Source organism: Haliaeetus albicilla, chromosome 20 (assembly GCF_947461875.1).
Source record: "Haliaeetus albicilla chromosome 20, bHalAlb1.1, whole genome shotgun sequence".
In the NCBI taxonomy this organism is placed as follows: Eukaryota; Metazoa; Chordata; class Aves; order Accipitriformes; family Accipitridae; genus Haliaeetus; species Haliaeetus albicilla.
This window is the reverse complement of record NC_091502.1, coordinates 4,548,783-4,572,521: the sequence shown is the minus strand read 5'-3', so window position 1 is coordinate 4,572,521 and position 23,739 is coordinate 4,548,783. Positions and strand designations below refer to the sequence as shown.

The 23,739-nt window shown below is 46.1% G+C and overlaps 1 protein-coding gene across 2 annotated transcripts in view; it reads right to left on the bottom strand.

The window, feature by feature from the left end:
- Positions 1 to 23,739, bottom strand: part of SLC7A1 (solute carrier family 7 member 1) — a 52,477-nt gene that overhangs the window by 24,632 nt on the left and 4,106 nt on the right. For both annotated transcript variants that reach the window (XM_069808072.1, XM_069808071.1), the window contains exon 2: positions 3,960 to 4,343. In XM_069808072.1, the coding sequence (XP_069664173.1) occupies positions 3,960 to 4,329 (370 nt within the window). In that variant the 5' untranslated portion in view covers positions 4,330 to 4,343. The remainder of the gene's footprint in view (positions 1 to 3,959; positions 4,344 to 23,739) is intronic.

The following is a 23,739-nucleotide window of genomic DNA, read 5'->3' as shown; positions in this document are numbered from 1 at the left end:
GCCTTTCCTCTGCAGATCCAGCCCGCAGCCTGTATTCATGCCTGACATCTGCTTTGATGGTGACACACGCAGGTGGTGGGTCTCTGACTTTTTCCTTATGCTCCGAGCAGCCTGAACATCCCCCAAATGTGGTAATTTCTGCTACTAGAGAGGTCTGAGTTTCTTCCCATACAGCAGAAATCCCTGGCAGCCCCAGCCAGGTGACTGCAGCCCAGGCAGAAGGACCTTAGAGAAGCCAGCCTGCCTCCGACAGCGCGACGCTGGAGCACCAGAGCCTGGACCACAACACTCGCCCAGCTCTCTAAGCTCTGCACTGCAGCAACATGCAGGTCTGCTTGGTGCTAGAGCATGCAAGGGCAATAAAGACTCAGGTATGCTTTACAGGTTATCTGAGCACAAGTCAGCCTATTGCACGGTGACGATCCCAGCGAGTGGCATGACTCCTGCCTGCAGCATCCTTAGACTTGTCCCTCCAGGTCCGCTGTTTGCTGGGGTTCCCAAGAGCACCAAACCACGCACAGCTTGCCGGGGTAAGGACTGAACCTGGGGTCTCAGAATGACCAAGTCCAGGACATTGTCTGGGCCAGAACAGTCATTTCAGAGAACTGAAATAGTAACAACGAAGAGTTACCACCAGACAGTGACAGCATCGTGTAAAATAAGTAGGTTTGGGCAACAGGCAACTTCTCCCTCTCCTGCGTTAAAGTGGCTATCGTTATGGTCTCAATGTCTTACACAGTATACTATATATAACAGCATCTAATTGCATGATATAATTGTTACCGTACATAATGACCTAATTAAAAAAAAAAAAAAGAGGTTGGTTTGGTTTTGATTTGCAGAGCAGTTCCTCAGAGGATGCTGTCATGGGCCCCCTTCTACCTAGAACAGTTTGTCCTGACACCCTCACCTGCAGGCGGGTGTTCAGGTCCTGACTCCAGCACCTGCAATCGTGTCGAATAATGGCCGTGCTCACCTACAGCTAAATCCTCTGCAGCAGCGGCAGGCAGCACCTGCAGCGAAGCTGGGAACACTCACCCCCCAAATCCAGCTTTGCAAAAGTATGAAAATAAGCTGCAGAACAGACCTGTTTGGAGACTCTTCTGTTCACTGAGACAGCAAAGTGCACAGTGCGAATGCTTTTAAAGAGGTGGGACATCAGTGCCATCAATTTAATCTTGAAAAACTCCAAAAGGTATTGTATACCACATTACAATTTTTCAGCTTACAATATGAGGGAAAAGACTACTTCTTTAGTGCTTTTTTTTTTGTCCTGGCTCTAATATATCATGTTCTAGGACAGGAACAACGAGCTACTGCACGTGTCACATTAGATGCCAGTTGCTTGGATGCCAGTTCCATGTAACTGTCAGCCGTTTATCCCAAACTCTCTGTAACCAACAGCCTTGAGGGAGCAGGGGGAATCTGACATTCTTCCAACATTGCAGACACCTGGATAATACCTTACTGTTGCTAGAGAGCACGGTGCAAAGCCACTCAGCTTGTATCCAGGAGGATTTACTAGTTCTGGGTCAGCATAACCTCACCAGATCGAGCCGGCTCCTGCCCGCAGTGCACAGCTCCCAGGATTGCCACTGAGCTCGGATAGAGGGCTCGCTGCAGGAACAGGCACAGGCCAGGAGGTCACTGTGTGCCCCAGAAAACTCCAGCAGCGGCTTCTCAGCAGGGATGCTGTTACTCATCATATTACCAGCTCCCACCAGCTTCCAGTTCCTGAAATGCTTCCCACAATCTGGCACGGTTCTGCAAACCCACAGCATCCCAGAAGGAAGTTCACACCAGATCCAGGTCCTGGATACCTCTTCCTTCTGCCTAGACGACAACCGATCAGTTGCACATCCATTTTTGCTCATCACCCACTTCTAAGACCCCACACCTGTCTTCCCCCAAGCCAAATCACTTCAATTAATTACAAGCTATTGGCCACCCATCCCGGGACCCCAGGATTTCTTTTTCCACCCCCACAATACTTTCTGAACAGATGTCTGAGAACTTCAGCGTGAAAGAAACCAAGCTGGCCGAACGCCTTACAGATGCAAGCTCCCACCAATCTGCCTGGGTTTGGTGGCACTGCCTGGCATTTTCTGCAGCATGACTAAGAAAAAAATTGGCTTTCTACCCCTCTCAGCCCCTGGCTCTGAATTGCAGCATGTGCCTGCCAACATATCTTTCTCCTCCACACCCCTGAAGCTGCTGGGAGCTGTCCTTGCTCACAGAGGGGCAATTAGCATGGGGAAAGGAGGGGTGAAAGAAAAAAAAAAAGAGAGACCTGCTACAGCTCACATCCTCCCCCAGTTGTTTTTCCTGCTTGGCCGCCCTTCCTTCCAAATTACAAGGAAGCCAGTTGCAAACATGCATTTTTGTCACAGGACTGAATTAAAAGTAACAAAACTGTGTTTGAACACATTCATGGATAATATCTACTTATTTTTTACTGAATTTTCTGCCTCATGATAATACACTGAGCAGCCAACTCTGAAATAAAAACTGAGGCAGTGGTTCAAAAGCCATTATGAGAGGAGGGGAAAAAAAAATAATCTCAGAAATACCAGCCTCAGCCCAGGTCCAGGGAGTGTAACTTTCAGTATGTAAATCTTTTCATCGTGCATTTGCAGAATCAGATTTTGGGACAGCATCCACAGCTACGTCTGTCATGTTGGTGGTCCAGTATCATAGTGGGAATGGCCACATAACTAACTACACGAGGAGCATGGAGGAGACTATTTATCATTGCATTTCTGGAACAGAAGATAAATCACCAAGAAATCTGTTCAATTTTTCTACATGTAGCCTAAGCAGAGTCTATTTTAGAAGTCTGGAGGAAATTATATGCTTACTTTTTAAAAAACTATTTTTATCCCCTCCTTGCAGTGAACCTGATTCATAAAAGAACCCCAGGACTCAGATTTCCTAAGGAGATGAGTTTAATTGACTCTGGCTTTTCATCCTCTCATTTCTTATTAAAAAAAAAAAAAAAAAAAAGAAAAAAAAGGAGGAGGGGGAAAAGGTTTCAGGTAGCACACAGAGCAGAACCAGCACAATCTCAGACAAGCAGCTGCTATATCACTATATCGTTCTTGATAAGATCTTACCCTCCCCAGCACCATGGAAACTAATCTCCAAGGCAGCACTTACACATCCCATAAAATGCATTTAAAAAAAACCCTCTCCCTTCATTAATTTAGCATAACATTGGTTTTCATTTTAACTAGTAAGTCTTCGCTCTCAACTGGCAAGTTGGTTGCAGCCTTAATTACAGGCATGATGACAAGCAGCATGCCCAGAATGTGCCTGAAAAGACACGAATCCTTAATTAGCAAAGTGTGGCTTAGTTTTAATGTATCAGCTGAGTTGTACACTGCATGGTCTGAGCTTGATCCAAGGCCTCACCTAGTGGGAGTCAAGAGCTTAGAAAGGATTTGATTTGGACGTTTCAGAGACTGTGAACCGGCAGATCATCCTAAACTTAATCCTGCAGCCATTCACAAAACAAAACTCTGATCTCCAGATACTTTAAACAGGTTTCAAAGGGACCAGGAATTAATCCTTTATTAGCCAGGAGTACAGATGCTGCTGTGTAAAAGCATCCTTCCATCAGCGGCTTCTTTCTTGGCAGAGAGGACACACTTTTGCTCCCTGGCAAGCGTGCAGCGGCCAGGGGATGCCACAGGGATGACGCAGAGATTCAGAAGAAGCTGTAGCAGCAATAATCCAGCTTCAGGACAAACTCTCAGCCCACAGCACACCACTCACCTTGTCAACTGACAGGAGCCAACAACAACATGCCCCACAGACGGGTCCTGAAGTCCTCGGTGAGTGCAAGAGTGCAGCACCTATTTTGTAACAGTAACGCATGTGCCCAAACAAGGCTGATCTTACAAACTGGGCTGCTGTCCCGGTCTGACGCTAGGGTCTCGCAGCGCACCCACTGTACTTACCGATAACATAGGAGAGGATTAAATTCCACCCTGTGATGAAAGCCCACAGCTCGCCCACAGTCACATAGCTGTAGAGATAAGCTGATCCTGTCTTAGGAACTCGAGCACCGAATTCTCCATAGCAGAGTCCGGCCAGCACTGAAGCCAAGGCAGCAATCAAGAAGGAGATAACGATGGCAGGTCCTGCGTTCTCCCGTGCCACGGCTCCAGCCAATACATAGACACCTGCACCCAAAGTGCTGCCTACACCCAGAGCCACTAAGTCAAATGTGTTGAGGCATCGCGAGAGCCGACTGTCTTCTCGAGTGCAGTCCACATTTTTCCTGCGAAGAAGCTGGTTTCCAAAATTGATAATTTTCTGACACTCCATCTTCGTGTTTGGGCCTGCAAGAAAGATGCTGCCATCATTACCTGGACCAGGATACACCCCAGAGCACCATCACTGCACAGGTACACTGCTACAGCCCTATTACATTTCAACAAATTAATCTTCCCACCTTCCACCTTTTTACATGGCAAAAGGTCTCCTTCAGCATTTCACCTAGGCTTAGCACAAGGAATTAACAAAGCCCATCTTTCAGATTTCAGAGCGGTTTTCCTGGGCTGGGAATTAAAAAAAAAAAAAAAAAAGAAAAAAAGACAGATATACATAGAGAGACGTACTTATATATGTTTTTTAAGTCTCAGGGTGAACTAAGAAGTGAGCGTTACATCCCAGAATAAGGCACCACACGTGCTACTGTCCCTAGAGCACAACGCGACCACATGCTGCAGTCAGTGACATCATTTGCAGTCTAACAGACCCTCTGGGACATTTCCCATCTCTAAGCTCCAGCTCCAGCCACAGGCACTAGCACAGGCTGCTGTTGCCTACTACTGTGCAGGCTGAAACAGATATACTTTAGGAAAAAGGACATGTAGAATCGAGTTCTACTTAACCTGGTTACACTGAGGCAAAGGCTCAAGCTATTTTGCATTTGCAACAACTGAAGCAAGAGCAGAGTGGGGCTCCCTGAACGTCCCTGTCCCACTCAGAACAGAAACGCTGCAGGACAGGGGTGTTTAATGAAACCACGGGGCAGGGTTTCCAGCCGTGGTCCCATTTCAGCAACTGCACTATTCCCATGTACGGACCTGCTGGCATGGCCAAACAGCAACGTGCAGCGGCTTCAGCGTGCGAGCAGTTCAGGTGCAGCTCCCCTGCTTGGGACCTTAGGATGGGATTAGCAGCAGGGTAAAGCAAACCCCTCTCTGTGGAGGGATCCCTTAGGAAATCCTTCCAGAGTTTCTCTTGCCATGAGAGACACGTATCTTGCAGTGCTACACCATGGGAAGATTTTGCTGTGCAACTCACCAAGCCTACGAATTCGACCATCTGCATAGGTGTCCACCTAACACAGACCAGTGATAGCACTCATTAAAAGCTACAGTTGGTCAAACTAGCATGGCCAGCAGTGGGGTCAGCTCCTTGAGGACATCTGTGGAACCGGTGCTGTTAGGGAATCGGTCCCTTCAAGATTTATGTCCTTGGACACTGCCTGAGTATGGAAGTTTTGTCTTACCACTTCTGAAAAAAATTAAGTGCGTTGCTTCAAAATTGTCCTTGCCTCTAGAGAACAGCTAGAGAGCTCCTCCTCACAGCATTACCTGAATCCACGAGCACAGCATTAGAAGGAATTTCTTGCTTTTTACACCACCAAGACTAGCCCCGGTTTGTCACGGGCAACCACGATGTACCATCAGGCCTTCCCTTAAAATTTCTAGGTGCATTATCTCCACTGTCGGAAAGCTCCACCAACACTCCTCTGCTCTCCAGCCAAAATGCTTTAGTATGCAGCGTTCATTCACATGCTCTTGTGCCAAGAATGGCCTTTTGCCACTCGGGTGGTTATCCCAGCGTACTTTTAGAGATCAGTCATAACCTCTTAACCTTCATTTTGCAAAGGTAAGCAATGCAAGCCCCAAAGACACAGGCAGTCCCTTGCCCTGTCTGCAACTGTTCACCTCTGAAGAACCCTCTGAGCAGGGGTGTATCCCATCAGCACCCTTCTGCTTGTTGCATCAAGAGGAACCATCAGAAGATGCAACAAGAGCATCCCAAGAGCAACCACCAAGAACTCCAGTGGGTATCCAGTCCACTGCTTTCAGCTGGACACCTGCCCACCTCCCCAAAGCAGGGACAGGGCAGTCCTGAACTTTGAACTGGGGTAAGGGGACACTCTACCAGTGTCTGTTTTCCTCTCCCAGTCCCTGACTTCTCACTAAAAAGTCCCTTTTCCACTGTGCCAGTTTCCTACTAGTCGTCATCTTCGTAAACAACTTCCTGAGTGGCATCGCATCAAAAGCTTTGCTGAAATCAAGATAAAGGACAGCTATCGTTCTTCCCTTTAACCTTAGAAGTAAAAAACCAACGGTCCCCCACCTTCCCTGTGTCTCTTATCAAATAAAACTGCCTGTCTCTCATAGGTAAACTCACGTATCTCTTCGCTCTTCTCCAGTCAATAGGCACCACCTCCTACTTTGCAGAAGTTTCACATTGCTGGTTCACCACTGTTTTCATGCTCTCGTTCTTTCTGATTACCTGTCCCTGACCCTCCTCTTCTGAGTGTTGCTCCCACTGACTGTAGCCATTTTCCTCAGGCCACACTCTGCCATCCCACCTTCATCCCAGCACCATCATCCTCATTCAGAATTTGGCAGCTGGATAATATGATGCTCTCCACAGGTAGGATGTTTCCATAGGACCTGCTGGATTACTCCTAATTTACATACACAGAAAAGCACGCACTAAAATAAAGCAGCACTGGGGGAGCTGTAACAAGGCATGTTCTTCACCTTGAATGGGCCTCCAGTGGAAGAAATCCAACACTTGTGACAAGCACCAAGAAGCTTTGAAGGTCCCTGCAGAGCCATGCTCCAACCGAAGACAACAGGCAACCTAAGCCAGAGTAACAACGCTGGCACTGACAACGACAGACCATGCTTTTACAAACACATTTGGCTCCAGGCACTAAAATCACTACTATAAGACCTGCATTCAACTCTTTAATGCCCATTAGCATTTCTGTTCTGAGCATAAGAGTACTTTAAAAGTGAATGTCCCAGTGGCCCCATTTATTAGGCTTTGGTTCACACTGCAAAGAGCTCGTGGCATGCACAAACCCGATACTACCAGGATGAACCTAAACCTAAACCTGAGGACGCTGCAGGGGCATATGTAACGCATCCCAATACCTGATAGGTGCTCAGCCTGCAGGAACAGCTAGTCCAGGATAACCTCCCCTATAAGATCTGTCATGCAGACATCAGATTCTCAGCAGCAATTGCTTTGCTCCGAAAATCTACAGGCTGCATTACTTGCCTACGTGGACACAGCCAGCAAGGATGAACGTCATCTTCCATTTCAGACTGCATCCTGTAGCTCTAAGAAGCCCCAGCCTGATATCCACATTGCACCATTAAGCCCAGCTTCAGCAGCAGGGTTTTTAAATGTTTCTTCATTAATTATGGAAAAGGAAAAGGTTCTTTTATTTAGATGCAATGCTGGACTGAGGCATTCACATTCCAATGAACAGTGCCTCATATACCAATAATGGAACAGCAGTATACATCACACACTAACATCAATAGTATGCTGAGAATAATGTGTAGGCAAAAATATTACTAAATGCAATTTACAGTACGGTCAAGTGAGATTGGTACTTCATCAGCTCCAGGTAAAACCCAGTGTAAAAGGTGGGAAAATACATACTAAGAAACTTAATAAACTGAGTCAGCTATTAAATCCCATGCTTCAATTTTGTCACCACAGCATCAGCTACAGAATCAAAAATCCTCTTCATTTTTCCAAGACACCAGTCATAAGCTCTGGCTTAAATCCCTTTCTCTTGGCCTTATGCTAACTCCCCTACTATGAGAAAGTAATTACAACTGCAGGAACAAGGCTGAGGACTTACAAGCCCCACCGTGTCAGGAATTGTCTCCTCCACCAAAAGCTCTCAAACACACTCCCAAGAGACATGGATTTAGACTAATGGAGAAAGGCAGGTTTCAGTCCAATCTTACAAAAATCTCATTTGATGAACCATGGGAATTCCCAATGCACACAGAGAGGGAAAACGATCTTCTCCCTTCAGAAGGAAGACAGACCTCTACCTAAGTGCATTTATATGTCAGGCTGCTCAGGCAGTCTCCTTCCCACTTGAACCTTACCCAAATCCGTGTCAGCCAGGACTGCCTGTGGCTGGACACCTGCCCACCTCCCCAGAGCAGGGACAGGGCAGTCCTGAACTTTGAACTGGGGTAAGGTGACAAGAAGAGCACTGCGCCGGAGCATCCCCTACGAATTTCGTTGCTTTCTAGGACAACACAAGTCCTAGGCTTTGCTTAACTCCCACCAAAGTGATGCAGAGATCCCACTGATGGCTGCATCCTATGAAGACCACAGCAACGGGGCTAACTCATCCACCCTGCTCAGCAGTGGTGGTGGTTTATGTTCAGTCTGGACCTCCAAGAAATGGGGAGGATCCCAGTGCTATGCACAAGAAAAAAATGCTACAGAAGATACTAAAAAAGCCCTCCAAAACAAAACAAAGAAATCCCTGCCATAAACTGCACCCACCTATGAGCAAGATACCCACAAGAGATTTGTTACTGGATTTATTTTCCAAAGCTAGTGTGAAAGTCAGGACCAGTTTGACTCAGAACCAAACTCTGGATTTCAGAACAAACATGGGTTTATTCTGCAGTACAGAAACATCAAGAAATGCCAAAGGACTCGTGAAAAACAGTTTACTTCTTGCTAAGTCAGTATTTATGGCAAGGTTTAGACATTCAATGGCCTGAACAGAGGAGTTTGAAGCAACACAGAAGAATACAGGAAAGTCCCAGACGGGGCTATTAATAAAGACAGAAAATGGAAAGGAGGTAAAGGGATGGCCCAGCTCAGCGAGAAGCTGAGCAATGAGCCAGGGAGGTCTGCAGAGATGCAGTGCAGCTGGGCAGGGCTCCTCTGCCCTTTGCACAGAACCCCTGGGCAGGTCCTTATGGACCCCTGAGGCTGAGCTGGACCAACCATAGGGGAACACCAGAGATGCTCGGAGGAGATCTTCCTGAGACATATCACCCTGGGCGAGGCTACAGGTCCAGGCCTCCCCAAATCCCAGTGACTTACACGTTATTTTGTGTTCCTCAGGGTTTGCACCTCCGAGTTGACATCAACCTTGCTGAGCATACTGGGTTTCATCCTACAAGCTGCTGAACATTTCTTACATGGAAAATCAAGGTGAGGGAGGAGGGTATCCTGAAAGGTTGGGCCACGTAATATGCAGAAGGAAAAGGTTTGTGATGTGCACTCACTCATCAACACGTGGGTTTCTATGATGCCCACACAATGGTGCTAACCCTAAGAGCCAGATGGCACTAACGATACGCTTGCTTGCAGTCTGTAAGGGACCTACTGTCCCCATACACTGCAGAAAGCTCCAAGGAGGACATGCTCTATGGTGAACAAAAGCAAAAGGCAGAGGTCAGGCTGTGCACAGCCTGACATTATCTTTGTCTAGGAAGTGCCTCCAGGTGGAGGTGGACCAAGGCTGCCCACAGATGAGAGTCACTCTCCCTCCTCCTTCCATCACCACGGACACCCAAGGAGCTGTGGATGCTAAGTCTCTTTCAGGATTTGGCTCAAGGTCTCTGCTTCAAAAACATACTACCTAACAATAATGGTAGACCTTTTATTTCCTACCTAGCCATTTGACTCAAATTTAACTAAATTTGGTGCCTGGCAAAGCGAACGTGACTCAGTGGTCCCAACCCAATGGGAGTTTTATCTTTGCATTGAAAATGAAGGCAGATCTGGTACCCAATGCCCTCCCTTGCCACATACATCATCACAAATCACTTCTTTGGCAAGAACGGGGCCAGGGAGGGGCAACGTCCCCAGAAGAGAAACAGCCCCTTGCTGCAGGGAAGGAGGATCAGGGCACGAACTTGGCAAGGTTTTTGGGGGCAGGGGGAACACAGGATTTATTCATTTAAAAAAAAATAATCTAGTGAATTATTTCAAGCTCATATATCACTCAAGAGTATCCCACAAGAAACGTATTTCAATACTATTTCATTTTGAAGCTCCCTCAGGCATATCTACAGGTGTTCACAGCTGTACTACAGCTATCAAGAATAAAGCAGAACTGTGTTTTATGGATAATTTGTTTAGAAGAGGGGCTATTCAATTGTGACAGACATGGAAATTAAGGCCAACACCCTGCAACTGGCTTTATGCCAGCAGACAGCACTCTTCTGGGTGATCTCAAGATCAAGATATCAACTTCATCCTGCCCAAAAAGCATCAGAAAGTCTGAGTGTCTCTGTTGTGAATAAAATACCTCCTACGACCCGTAGATAACAGATGGGGAGCTGGGTACAGGGCACGGTACCCAAGCTGCAGGCACGTTCTGCATCCCTCACAGGGAGCACTGTCCTTCATCTCACAGATGACTGATCACCATCCTAAGCATCTCTTACATGTTTTTGTTGCTTTTGAAACAGCAGGTACCAAATCAACCTTTCACTTTCAATCATATTCACTGTAGCTTGGCAAAGAGACCTTCAATAAAGACAAGTCGGATTTTTTTCAGGAGAACAGTGTTTTGGTTTATCAGGATGCAGTACAGGGGCCATTATACCTCTGCCCAAAGCCTTTCCTCTGATATCATTTGTTACCTTTGCAATTGTATCAAAGGGTGATTTTGGCGGAGATTATGATTTTTCCCTCCTTAGAAGTTGGATCCGGCTGTGATCTTGCTTTCTGAAACAGCCGTTCTTGCCTTTGAAGTGAGGAAATGTGTTCTGGTCTGGTTCCTCTCACTCCCACTCCCAACCATACTTGAAACGATGAGCCTTTTTTTGAATGTACGGTCAGTATTCCTGTGGCATAACGCAGTCCTAATCACATAAAACAATACAAATTATTCCAGAAATGTTACCAGACGGTACAAAAGCATCTTCAAGTTGAGGCAGCTTGATCTGAATGAACACAGATTAGCTTTGTTCTGCACACACCTAGCTCTCACTCCTGCCTTCTCCAATGAGAAACACTGAGCTGCAAGCCCCGGCCGCTCAGACCCTGGGTAGGGAATGGCTTCACCCCAAGGTTCTGGGCACGTTCATGTTTCAGAAAGAGCCGAGGGCTTTGAGAGCAGCGGGAAGCCATGATGCACCTAGATAACCTAACAGGGTGGACCCTGGGGCAGGGGCCACATCCTTGGGTGAAATCCTGTCCCGCTGAAGTCGATGGCAAAGCTCCCACCGACTTCAATAGGAGCCAAATTCCACCCACTGCTACTGGTCCTTGTCTTTTATTTACAGTGCATTTTATGTTTGTTACTTTTGTTCCATGTCCAAATTCTTGTGCCTTGACTGTATTGTATTTTCAAATAAAATAAGATATTCTTCCTCCTCTTATCTAATGGTTAACATACCTATTATATCAGGTTGATAGATTTCCTTCCCCATTAACAACATTTTAAAAAGGGACATTCTTCAAAACAATCCCATAAGAAAATAAGCAATCTTGCATCTGGTTAACAGCAAAAAGTAAACCATAACAAACATCTGTCCAGCTAAACATAAAACACCATGTGTAAAAATAAGCTGACAGGGCACCATTTTATATAAGCAGTACTATCACTTCCTAAACAATTACAATTTGTTTCAGCTTCTGAAAAACCACTCCTTATCTAGTTCAAGGCCTTGCTGCTCCTGAGAATTTTCTTCTCCAATTTGCAGAAGAGCATAAAATTAAAGCTGATTATGCAGAACAAGGAGCCTTCTACTACAGAAAGAAGAAAACCCAAGCCTGACCCCGCTGCACATCCAATGAACTCCCTGGGCACCTCCTCGGAGGAAGCACAAGCAGAAATCCCCACTCAACATTGTCCCACATATGCTTATATCCATTTTGAAACACATGGAAACCTCTACTGCCATCAGTACCCTTCTCTTACAGCAAAGCGATGTCCTGTGGTCAGTCTTATTTTTCCTCAGCATCCATTTGGTCTTCAACAAATGTATCCCCCAGACAGCCGTACCATCACTGCTACTAGTCTGCAGAACAAAGAGCTTGTGCTTATGCCATGTTGGTATGTTTGGCAAACAATGTAGAATGGGTTTGGCGCTCTGTATTTACTTTAAACACAGGTCAGCTCCCTGAATAAGCATGTAGTGATGATGCCAACTTTTTTCATCAACACACAGGTAACAAACCCATTTGGGAGCCCTTTTCGAAAGGCTGATTTTGCTATTTCCATCCCCAAGGTAGCGCGATTCACAGAGAAGTCCTATGCAGAAAAAGAAGAGGTGGAAAACCTCAATTCCAACTACTGCCATTAACATTACAGATATTTGGGGGGTGTCAGATTTGACTGTAGACTCCTAGATGCAAAGAGGTTATGTTGTAAAGAACCAGACCAGAACCACTGAATGCTTTTTGAAGCATCATTCAGAAATCCAATGAGAAAAGTCAACAGTTCCCAAGGCACGTCAGCCCCAGGTGTGATCCATTACAGTATAAAGCAGGAATTGTGTCAGATATGTCCTTCCAAAATGTCTCGCCTTAGAAAGTCTCCAATTTTTGTTACGTTACTCTGCAACAAGTGACAGAGCAGAGACAAGATGGCTCCAGCAGACGCTGAACTTTCCCCACAGATACCTGAACACTTAATCTCAAGATTTTCAGAAGCACAAGCAAAGGACATGGCATCAGACCCTAAGGTGCGTCTGTCTGTGTGCTCATCAGCTGTGGTGGACAAGGCAGGCAGTTTAGAGAGGACACACTTGGGACAAGTGCTAAGAACCAACTCGGAGGCTGTGGTCATAGCCATTTGCAGATGCCTGCCACCAGCAAAAAGGCTGATGAAAATAAAGGAATGACCAAGTATTAGCATTATGCGAAGCTGGAAGATATCCCACCATAGTAGCAGTAATGGCAAGGAGTCCAAGCCAAAAGCCACCAAAGTAACTGTAATTCTTTGCATTGGTTTCACTGTGTGTAAAGGGATGCTGTCCTGCTGAAGTATTTTAACCAGGCAACGAATATCTTGTCCTTGTGCTGTTAAATTGTTCCTTTCTTGATTATCATAATTTTATTTTTTATTTTTCACACATGTGCATATGTATGCATATATCTCAATATACATTACAAAAATGTAGATTATATCAGTGTATATATATGGATACTAAATGTTATAGTCTTTAAAAACCAAGATCAGCCACTAGCAAGGTATTTGCTAGTCAGAAGAAGGAAGCCATCCAGTTAAATATAAACTACACACTATAAGTATGTAAGATAAGGGCACACACACGTGGGTGTGCAGTGTATACAAAACACAATCTTAACCACCTGCTTAAAGACACACTGCCTGTAAGAAGGGGACCGTATTACTCTCCTCTGTTGAGCACATCTGCTTTAACAGCACAAGGGAAGTGGTGCTGGGGGACCAGCCCGCAGTCACAGACGGCTGGGGATGGTGCAGGTTTCTGTTCCTCAAGCTCCTGAAGTGTGAGGGACATTTCCAAGGCAGCATCTCCCACTGTTCCCCAGGCATCTCATAGCCCTGGAGAATTTCTTCTATTGGAAAAGGAGCAGTGAGGTACGCTCTCTAATCCCTATGCCAACCACTTACCAGCAATCAGTTAGTGAAAGGGGAACACCAAATCCCGCTGGACATGAAGAAGGTGCTGGTGCTCCAGCATTGCCTCAGGAGAATGGCGGGCTGCTGCAGCTCACTCGCCTGTTTTCCAAACTGTCACAGCTACTGGCTGTACCAAGGTCAGAAATTCCTCTCCCATCCCAGGACAAATTCTGAGATGTCAAAGACCCTCCTTTCCCCAAGTCCAGACAAGAAGTCTCAATTTCCCCAAAATTTAAAAGCAGGAAAACTGCAATGCTTTGACTCAATACCTGCAGAAAACTCAATCTGGGTTATTTGTGGTGATACATGAAACTCATTTTGAAATGATTATAGTGATTTTTGACCAAAATAAAGGAGGGAGATTCCTGCTCTGAAAGGTCTGAGGGGAATGCTTCAACCTCCCACTATTCAAGCTTCAAAATCTCCAAAATGGCAGTTCAGTGATGTCCATTCTTGTTCACAAAGCTTCAGCTGTGATTTCCATCAAACGTGGCACACAGTAAGCCATTCAACAGGTAAAAGGTTGGATAGACATTAATTCCCCTCAGTTATTGCAGAAACACACAACATATTAGGCTTAATTTGCAGCGGGGAATTTGACATTACGATCACTTTCCAACTGTGGGCACAATGAAAGGCTGGGACAGGATACAAGATGAGAGTCTCCACCACCCAAGTGTTGGCAAGAACAGTTTAGAGAAATACCTGTTAGACACAAACTGGATATAGTGCATCCTGCCTCAAAGCAGGGAAGACTCGGGTGCAGCCAGACAGCATGCTTGTTTTGGCAGGGTTCAACCATGAAAACAGATGTTCCTCTCGCCAGGCTACTGCGTATCGCCCCTGTAGCTGTACTAGAATAACCACCTGGGGAATTGTGCTCCAAACAGCATTGCTGAAATGAACCCAATGCTGTGCCTACAACGAACTGGGTGGCAAGCCACCGCAGCCAGCAGCTGAGGCAAAGAGGGATAGGACACTTTCCAGGGTGGATTCCCACCTGGGAAGTACCATCCAGCGAAAAGCACCTTTGGTGCCCTCAGCCCTTTTAGCCCATACCTCGGACTTCAGCTGGTGACGATCCTCTGGCAGCTCAAAGCAGCACTCAGCTGTTTGGAGGAGGAAGAGGAGGAGGAGGAGGAGGGCAGCGCCACATTTGCCACTCACAGCTCCTCAGGGATCAAAAAGTTAAGGAGATGTCTTCCTGCCTAGCCGATAAAGGGCATCACACCTCTCTCATTACATGAACCACTATTTTCTGATGAAAAAGCACCTAATTGAAAAGTCTCCCACCAGCTCCAGTACAGTCTCCTCAAATAGTTCCTCAGCATGGCTTCAAATAACACTTTGCAAGAAAATTACTTGATTTAACTCCTCAGTTTGTCATAAAACCCGAGGGGATCTCCACTGATAATTAGACTTCCCAAATGAAAGCGTGAGACAGATTGCCAGGGACCTACTCAGAGTGACACATCACCCGTAATCTGCCAGGGACTCAGCCTTGGTATCGAGCAGAAAAAAAAATTTATGCTCTGGAAAACAATATTAAATAAGTGAGCTTCTGTCTTCTTAAACCCAGATAAAATGAAGACAAAGCTTTGCTTAGCCAAAATGCCTGGCTGTGCCATTCAGCATGCTCCAGTCATGGTCCTTGGACAATAGTCCTTGGAAGTAGGTGGGAAACGTCCCTTAGGAGATAAGGAAGCAAGTTAGACAGAAATTCGTTTGTTATTAAAACAGTAGCAGGGAAACAAACAAATAAAAATATTAAGAGCCTCAACCTTCATGCAGAACAACAAACACCACCCTGCACAGACGCAGGATACATCCGATGAGACACACAGACAGACAGAAGGAAGGAGAAGACTTCCCTGAACACCAGCCATCATTTCACCAGGAGTAAGGGCAGACAGCTGAGTGGGGATTTTCAGGTGTGGACAAGGGGCAGATCAAAGTGGGTATAAACCAGTGGATTTTGCTGTGTCCCTGAGCAGCTGGGGAGCAGGCGGAGGCCAGTAAGTAGCTCGTGGTGAGCAGTGGCAGCTCCAGCTGGAGGCAGCAGGAGACTCTGGTCACCCCTGCCCAGTGGCCCGGGGGCATCCTGCCTGAGCATGGACCAGGGTTTGGCCACCTTCGTGGACCACCGTGTCTGCAGGTCAGATGTTTCTCAAACAGGCACACTCTCAGCACTGGTGCACGGCTTATCACCATGCTGCTGTCCCAATTAAAAACTTCCTCTGTTACTATAACGGGTACTGACTCAAAGCAAAGGAACCCTTTCCTTTACTTGGAAAGCAGGAATGGTGTTTCTGCAAGAGGTGGAAGTGTCTGAAGAGCTTTTTTAGAGGAAATACTCTGTAAATTTCTCCTTGGAGGAATAACTTGCAGAAAGGGGAGCTCAGCCTGTGCTGGATGCTCTTGTTCCGGGAGGAAGGGGAGCAGAAGTTGTACGTGGCCAAGTCACAGGACTCCCTGTGCCTTACACCAAGATGACTCCAGGCTTCTAAGAAAGATTTTGCTAACCTTGGGTAACTGTGTTTGCAAATTAAGTGTTTAAGGTCAGGCTGGAGGGGGCTTTGAGCAACCTGATCTAGTGAAAGATGTCCCTGTTCCTTCCAACCCAAACCATTCTATGATTCATCAAATTATGCTACATCACTCCTTTGGGCTTATGCAATCAAAATAAAGTAATTAGAAAGTAATTAGAATATGTTTTCATTAATCCAGGAGTTTTTCCACTGAATTTCAGGCCATTCTCAAGGGCTTGCCCCACACAGACCTCCTGAGTTAGACCTGCCAGCAGTGCACCCTGATGTGGCTGTCGGGTAGTGACTCAACACAGCGGAAGAATTAAGAAAAACTTCCCTTTTCTGAAGAAACCAAAATTAATTTCTCACTAAGCAAGCAAGCTGCATTCAAAAATATATTGCAGCCTTCTGAGGGCACTTGCATGACTACGGACCTAATACTAAAGCTTTCTGTGAACATGATTTATGCCATACCAAAGAGAAGCCTAGTGTGAAAGGACCTAAAATATTTGCTTTCAGACCCAGTATTCCCGCATTCCAGCCACAATTCAAGGGCTCGGGAGGGATCAGCTCCTTCCAAGCCCCACGTGTTCCATCACTGCAGGCACAAACAAGCACTTCACACACACCCCCCTCGGCTGGTGTGTGCAGCCACGTACTCTCCTGCAGCAGAGACGATGCTGCGTGTCTGCAGTTTCAGGCGTGGCTCTTGACAACTGCCTAGCAGACAAGTAGTTCCCACTGGAGAGCTCTTCGGGAAAAACTCCCCCTGAGAGTCGAGGCCCTGATTCACGCTGGATTAAAAGCAATGGCTGAATGCTTGCGTCCAATCCAACTAGTACTGCCCTTTCCCCAGACATACCCCGCTGACCCGGGTCACTCAGTGCCAAAAGAGCCAACAGCACATGGCTCGGAGGGGCTGCGGATGCCCCAGCTGCCTGGGAAGAGCACGAGGAGCGGAGCATCTCGCAGGAGAAAGCCCTAACTGAGGCAGTCCGGTCAGCCCAAACCAAGGCAGAGGGAGATGCTGAACACCAATGGTGTGGCCGCACTTCCAGTGCAACTGGGATATGGCGATGTCCCAACTCCCTGACGGTTAATGACCCTCCCTGCCCGTCAGCCCATGACACATGCCTCACTAGGGACCGTTGTTTTGAGAGGGGAATTGGGCAGGGCAGGGCAGCTGCTGAGCCTGGCTGCCAGGACCACAGGATGTGTCTACATCAGTATAGTCTAGACAGACACCCACAGCAAAACGGGAGCCAAGGACGGTGCAAAGAGATGGAGCAGAGGAGGTAAAGCATGGGGCTGTGTGAAGGAGAAAGAGAGGGGAGGTGATAAAAGCCAGCCCACATTTGAGGCAGGGGGTAACAGCCCTCCAGGAGTGCAGCCAGCACATCCAGAAACGATGGACACCCCGCTCGCCTCCCAGCCTGCGAGGAAGCGCCGCTCCTTCGGCCATCCCTCACCACGGCAGGGCGGTGGGCACACGCTTCTCGCCCAAGATCAAACCATCCCAGCCAGGACTGCCCACCCTGGCTCTCCCAGCCCGGTCAGCGCTGCTACCTGTGCCGCCTTCAGGCTTGCAACAAGCTGCTGGCATTGCATCATCCTCCCACCTTCCTCCCCTTCCCAGGCAGCTGCCCTCTGCAATATTCCCGGCCATCACGAGGGGAGAGGGCAGCTAAAAACGGACTAGTGTTTAGGAATAGCAGCGATGCAGAGTTTGGTGGTTTTTTGCAGGCACTACAAGCAGTTTCCATGGCAGCTTCGCCCACGCGCTTGCCTGCTTGCTGTTAAAACTTCACGCGGCAGAAGTCACTCGCTGTCATTTCAGTGTTTGACCCAATCCTGCCCGGCTCCGCAGTCCTTCAGTCCCACACACCACCAGAGCTAGTAAAATCCCCTATTCAAAAGGGCAGGACCATACAATTAATTTAAAAAAAAAAAAAAAAGTGTATGAAATGGTATTACTAGTCTGACTGTGGGGAAAAAAAAATTCAGTCTCGGAAATGTTTTGCAAATAATCCCACAAGCCATCATTGTAAAGACTTTGCAGCTCCTAAGCACTGATGGATTTACACTAAAATGCCCCTGAAAACTGCATCCATTTTAGGCATTTAAGCCTAAAATAAGTACAGAGCATGGCAAATGATACAAGCATGATGTTTGACTGGTCTGACGATAGGGTAACCAACCACTCCTGTTTTCACACACAGATATCACAGCCCAGTTTTGATACATTCTACCTAAATACATCTTATCAGAAAGGAGGTACAACACTGATGTGGAATTACATTTCACAGTGAGGTAGGTGTGGAGTTTGTTTGCTTTGGGTAAACGGTCTATTTTTTTAGCCACAAGCTCACTGTTCGGCTCTTCCCTGCTCCCTGACAGGAAAACTGTTGTCTAAGGGGAGCTTTGCCTCCATCTAACCCAAACGTTCAAGGCTGCTGATGGCGAGGGGTTGGGGAAAAAAGATGTCCAAGCACAGCCTGTTTCATATCTATCTCAGACCCTTTCTCAAAGTATGACAAAAGGCTTCCCACTCCTGCCTGGGATTGAGTCAAAACTTGAAGTTTGTTGGGTTTTTGGTTTTGGTTTTGTTTTTTTCCCCTCAAAAAGCAAAGATGACACCCACCAGCCAAACCGGGAGCCAGACCACAAGCCGTGCGTTTCAGGTCTCATTGCTGACAATGCTGTGCAGAGGGACCCTGCACCCCCTCAACACAGGGGCTCCATACCGGCCAGCCCCAAGAGGGATTTGGGCGGAAAGCTCATAACTAACACTAAGGGATGTGATAGCTGGAGGAGCAGCGAGAGCAGGGACAACGCAGAGATATCAGCAGGTAAGAAATGCAAAAAGTTGGCAGATCTGGCCTGAGTCCAGCCATGAGGCTTCTGCAAAATACAGTGCGGGCCCAGCCGCTTGTTTTTCACAAGGAGCGGCATTACCTTGTAGCCAGCCTTACAGCTTGCTTTGCTGTCTGTGCGGCAGAAAGCCAGCTCTCGCAACCCACATCTCTCCATGAAAGGAGTTTGTTCTGGCTCCCTTGAAGTGCAAGTCAACTTACAGAAGAGATTAACTCCCATAAGCAAAAAAAAAAAAAAAAAAAAATATTTACCATATACTTTTTATTAAACCCCGTCAGCCTAGCAGTTGTCCAATTTGTAGGCTAAAATCTTACTCAGATTTCTGATTTTTCTGGAATTGCCACCTGCACCTCCCTGCCCCTCATGCAGAAGCCCAGTCTGCCCCAAAACCCGCACCTAGAACCCAGTAACAGAGGTAAGCGAAGCCATCCAGCACATAGACCTGTCAAGGGAAGTTATGCGGCTATCCTTAAAAATAATTGTGTCCCTATCAGCAAAAGTACAGTGTTTGGAGTAAGTATGCACTTTTTATTGGGAGAAAAATGACTAATATAATCCAGTCTGCTAATACGTTCTAAAGACTTTATTATATTTTTCTACATCATCATTCCAGCATGAAAGGACATCAGTCTTCATTATATTTACAGGGCTGGGAGGGTATGCAGAGAGACCTAAATACGACAGTCTCCGAGAGATGTTGCATTATACATTTCAACGTACTTTTCTGAGCACGTACAGTGCCATCTCTCCCCATGTCACTTATCTAGAACAACAAACTTTGAAGTATAATAAACTCTGCTGCTGCTAGCCTCTTTAACCTACAGCAGGAAGGAAACAAACTACTGGCTGTAAATATTCTGCTTAGCTCCACTGTACTGGGACTTGGAAAAAAAATATTGGTGGTTTTAAAGCAAAATAACTGAAACAAATGATAATTAGCATTTTCCCCCCAAGGACCTGAACAGCAGCATGAAAAGCAAACAGCTGCTGTTGTGCCTCTGATGGTGCCCTGCAGCATGCTGTTGCGCTCTCCAGGTATTTCCTTCGAAGGAAAAAGCAGGTTCAGAAGTACTCTAGCATCTGTGATGGTTTACCAGGAGCAGACAAAGCACAACAGTGTGGCTTCACCACTTACACAAGTTTCCTTGGGGGACATCCTTGTATTTCTTCACATGCCAACCAGGTTATGAGGGGCAGGATTCCTCTTGACTAGCTTTAGCCAACTCCAAAGCAAACATTTGGGCTTAGGGTATCATCTCACTCCCCTCTGTAACCAAAAGGCAAAGACAGGCACCTCCAGGTATAAATTCATCTCTTTGGAGGCACCTCCAGGTATAAATTCATCCCTTTGGAGGAGAGAAGGGAGGAATGATCCTCCAGAGATGCCTGCCTTCCCTAGCTACTGCAGGGCTGTAGCAAGTATCTATGAAGACTCCACCAGACCACTCCTCAAGGCAGAAAACAGACTGAACCTAGAGCCAGCAGAAGCAAAAACACCTCGATGAATTTTGACCTGTCTTTCTGTGGACAGTTAATAGAAAGACATGAAAGCCTCTGAACAGTCTCCCCCTTACACTCGTGCTCCTCAAAAATAAGAGTCTTCTCTGGACAAAGCTTTGGATTTCACGACTGCTCAAGAGTGAAATGCTAGCAACTTCAGGTCAAAGCATGAAGATTTTGCTTCTGCTCTTCTCCAGTTGCTTAACACACTTTTCACTTTATTGCTTGTGTTGGTATCTTTCCTGAACTGAAAAGATGCTACAGGCCAAATTCCCACTCTAATCTCACAGAAGTTCTCATTTCCAAAATCCCAACAAACACCTATTGTTTTTCTCCACCAAGATGTGGCACCTCCACCCTACTCCATCATTCAGTTGCCAACTTCTGGGTGTTACACTTTCTTCTTGCTGAGGGTGCCAGAACATTTTGCTCCTTTCTTCCAGCAGATTGTACAGCCAGAAAGGTCCTGCCTAATGCACCTGTAGTCAGCACGGGCAGCTATACAACAGTACGGCACCTTTGCACTTCAAACCTCTATCAGCCAAGTTCAGGTAGCAACTGGAAGACAGACTTTTAAATACCCATTTTGATCACTTCCTTTCTGTACAGCATCCACGTGCCTTTATTCAATGGGTTGCTACAATGGTTCTGGACAAGTTAGTCGGGTCCTCAACTACATGGCTTCTTTTTCCTATGGTGACAATTATATTATACATTCATTGTCGATATCTCTTAATAGCTACCTGATTCTTACTGCAAATAATGTGCAAAAAACCACGTTCTGTTGCTGCTCTAGGTACAGCAAAAAAGCAGGGGGGTTGATTTTGCTGTGTTTTTCTTAATGGCCTGTTCTCAGCTTTCAGAAGCTATAAGCACACAAACCAGTCTGATGCACAGACTCTCACTGCAAAGTGAGACAAAGAATAAAAATCTTCGCAACACATATGTTACAGGTCACCCTGTTTTGCAAACTTTTTGGAAAGAAAAAAACAGAGAGTGCAGTATGCAGCAGCATCCCCTGCTTGGGAATTATCTCATGTGGGTCATCAAACAGCTGTCAGGCAGCGTGCAACCTCGAGTGGAGTCTAATCAGCAATCTAAGGATGAAAGACTATATTCTGGTTACCCTAGCCAACTAATCCCCTCTGGAGTATTTTCTAAAGATACACCGCATTATTTACTTTGCTAGCTGAAACTGCTTTATGAGACTGTCACTTCAACAAAATAACCTAGTTCTACAAACTCAACAATGCAGTTTTTCCAACTATTTTATTTTAAGAGTCTTTTACCCAACAAAAGCAAGCTCTTCTTCAGCTTAAGGGAACAGTTCATTTATCAAATCACAGTAATTTCTTGCACAGTAAGTTTACTCCTGCCACATACACATCCAAATAAACCTCCCGCATCAGCATTCCCAAATGAAACTACTACTAGCATTACCAGTGGTCTGATTTTGTTATGGTTCATAGCTTGTACTCCTCCCCCCCCCCCCCTTTCGTATTTTGCAGAATTGTTTTTTCTTACTGACTCCAGGTTTCACAGGAGGGCCGTCTGTTCCCCCGCTATCCACAAAGTTATACCACCTCCCAACCCCATTGCAGAGGCAGTTTGAGGAAGCAGATCCTGCGGAAGCATGTTCTCCCAAGCCCTGATCTCAGCATGCTTTACCCATAAAATTAAAGGTGATTTTGCATGGTACTTCTTCTGTAGCAATGGAACGTGGCACCAGACCACACCCCACAAATGCCCCACAGCCAAAGCAAACTCACCTTTGGTTTAATCAAACCACCGAACCCACGTGGTCCACTGCAGACATGCAGAGCAGCACCATATCAGTGTAGACACTGGCTTTCTTACGGCTCCAGGTGCACCGGCTGCAGAGGTAAATATCCCCAAATGTTCGATACTGCCACTGCCTTCTACCTCCCAGACGTCATCATCCTCTCTGCTCCATGCACTGAGCTATCTGTGCAGCATCCCGGATCACTTCACTGAAACACTGCTAACTTGAGTTAGCAAATATTTTCTAGAGACATACCATACCATTTACTTTGCTAGCTGAAACTTCAAAGACGTAACCCAGCTGCTAACTTGAGTTTGCAAAGATCTACCACTGAAGCAGCCTGTGTCGCCCAGCCTCATTTGAGCTGAAACAAGTCGGAGGAAAGCTGTCTCAAGCCTATCAGCCAGAAAACTGAAGTGGCAATTGCCTCTGCCACTGGGATGCCAGTGAGCAGCCACCAGTGGCAAACTTCTCAGCAGGCACAACTGCAGCCAGAGATGATGTGCATCTACCCTACAAGTCAGTTCTTCTCACCTATATTAAAATACCTGGCAATGTAAGACAGTCAGGCTTGCACACAGCCAGGAATAACATGGGGCATGGCACACACAGCTATTTACTTTGAGAACACCTTCTCATTTGACAGAACCGGTTCCAGGAATAAAAAAAATGATCTGGTACAGAGGATTTTAACTGTCTGCCTGAATCAGTATCAGGGACAAACCCTAGTTAAATGAAAAGCTCATTGTTCATTTTTTTTTTTAACTCCAGAGTGGCTTATAATAAACTTCCAGAAGTGGTTGACTGTCAAATAGCCACTAAATTTCACGAAAAGCATAGCTTGCTCAGCAAGTAAGGACAGTAATTAATCGCAAGTCCTCAAAAACAGGATACTAAGTAAAATCCTCATCCTTGTAATTTAAAAATTAAGTGGGCCAGTAAGATCTACAAGGAAAGATACAAATAAATTACAAGGATGTGGAAAATAATGAGGCAATGAATTGCAAAATCTGTACAGCTCAGAAAAGATAACTGGGGTATTTGTCTGGAGGTCTGGTGAAAGCGAACCCAAGAGTTATTCCTCATCTCAGAAAAAGACAGGAGAAAGGTATAAGAAAATACGAAGCTAAATACTACCATTAAGTAGACAGTAATAAATTTAGTATTTTATTAAATATAGCAATTGCATGGATTTCTCAGAAAAGGGGTCAAGACATAGCATGGCAGGCACTGAGGAACAGGTTAGATTAACAGGAAAATTTCACAAGGGATCCTGCTCAGCGAAGAAGCTAGTAGCACATTTTTTTCCTATAGCAGTTACTGCAACTCCTGAACACACAAAAACTGCACCTCTACAAAAATAAAGTTTTCTGAACTGTTTTTCCCTTGAGTTAAAAAAAAAA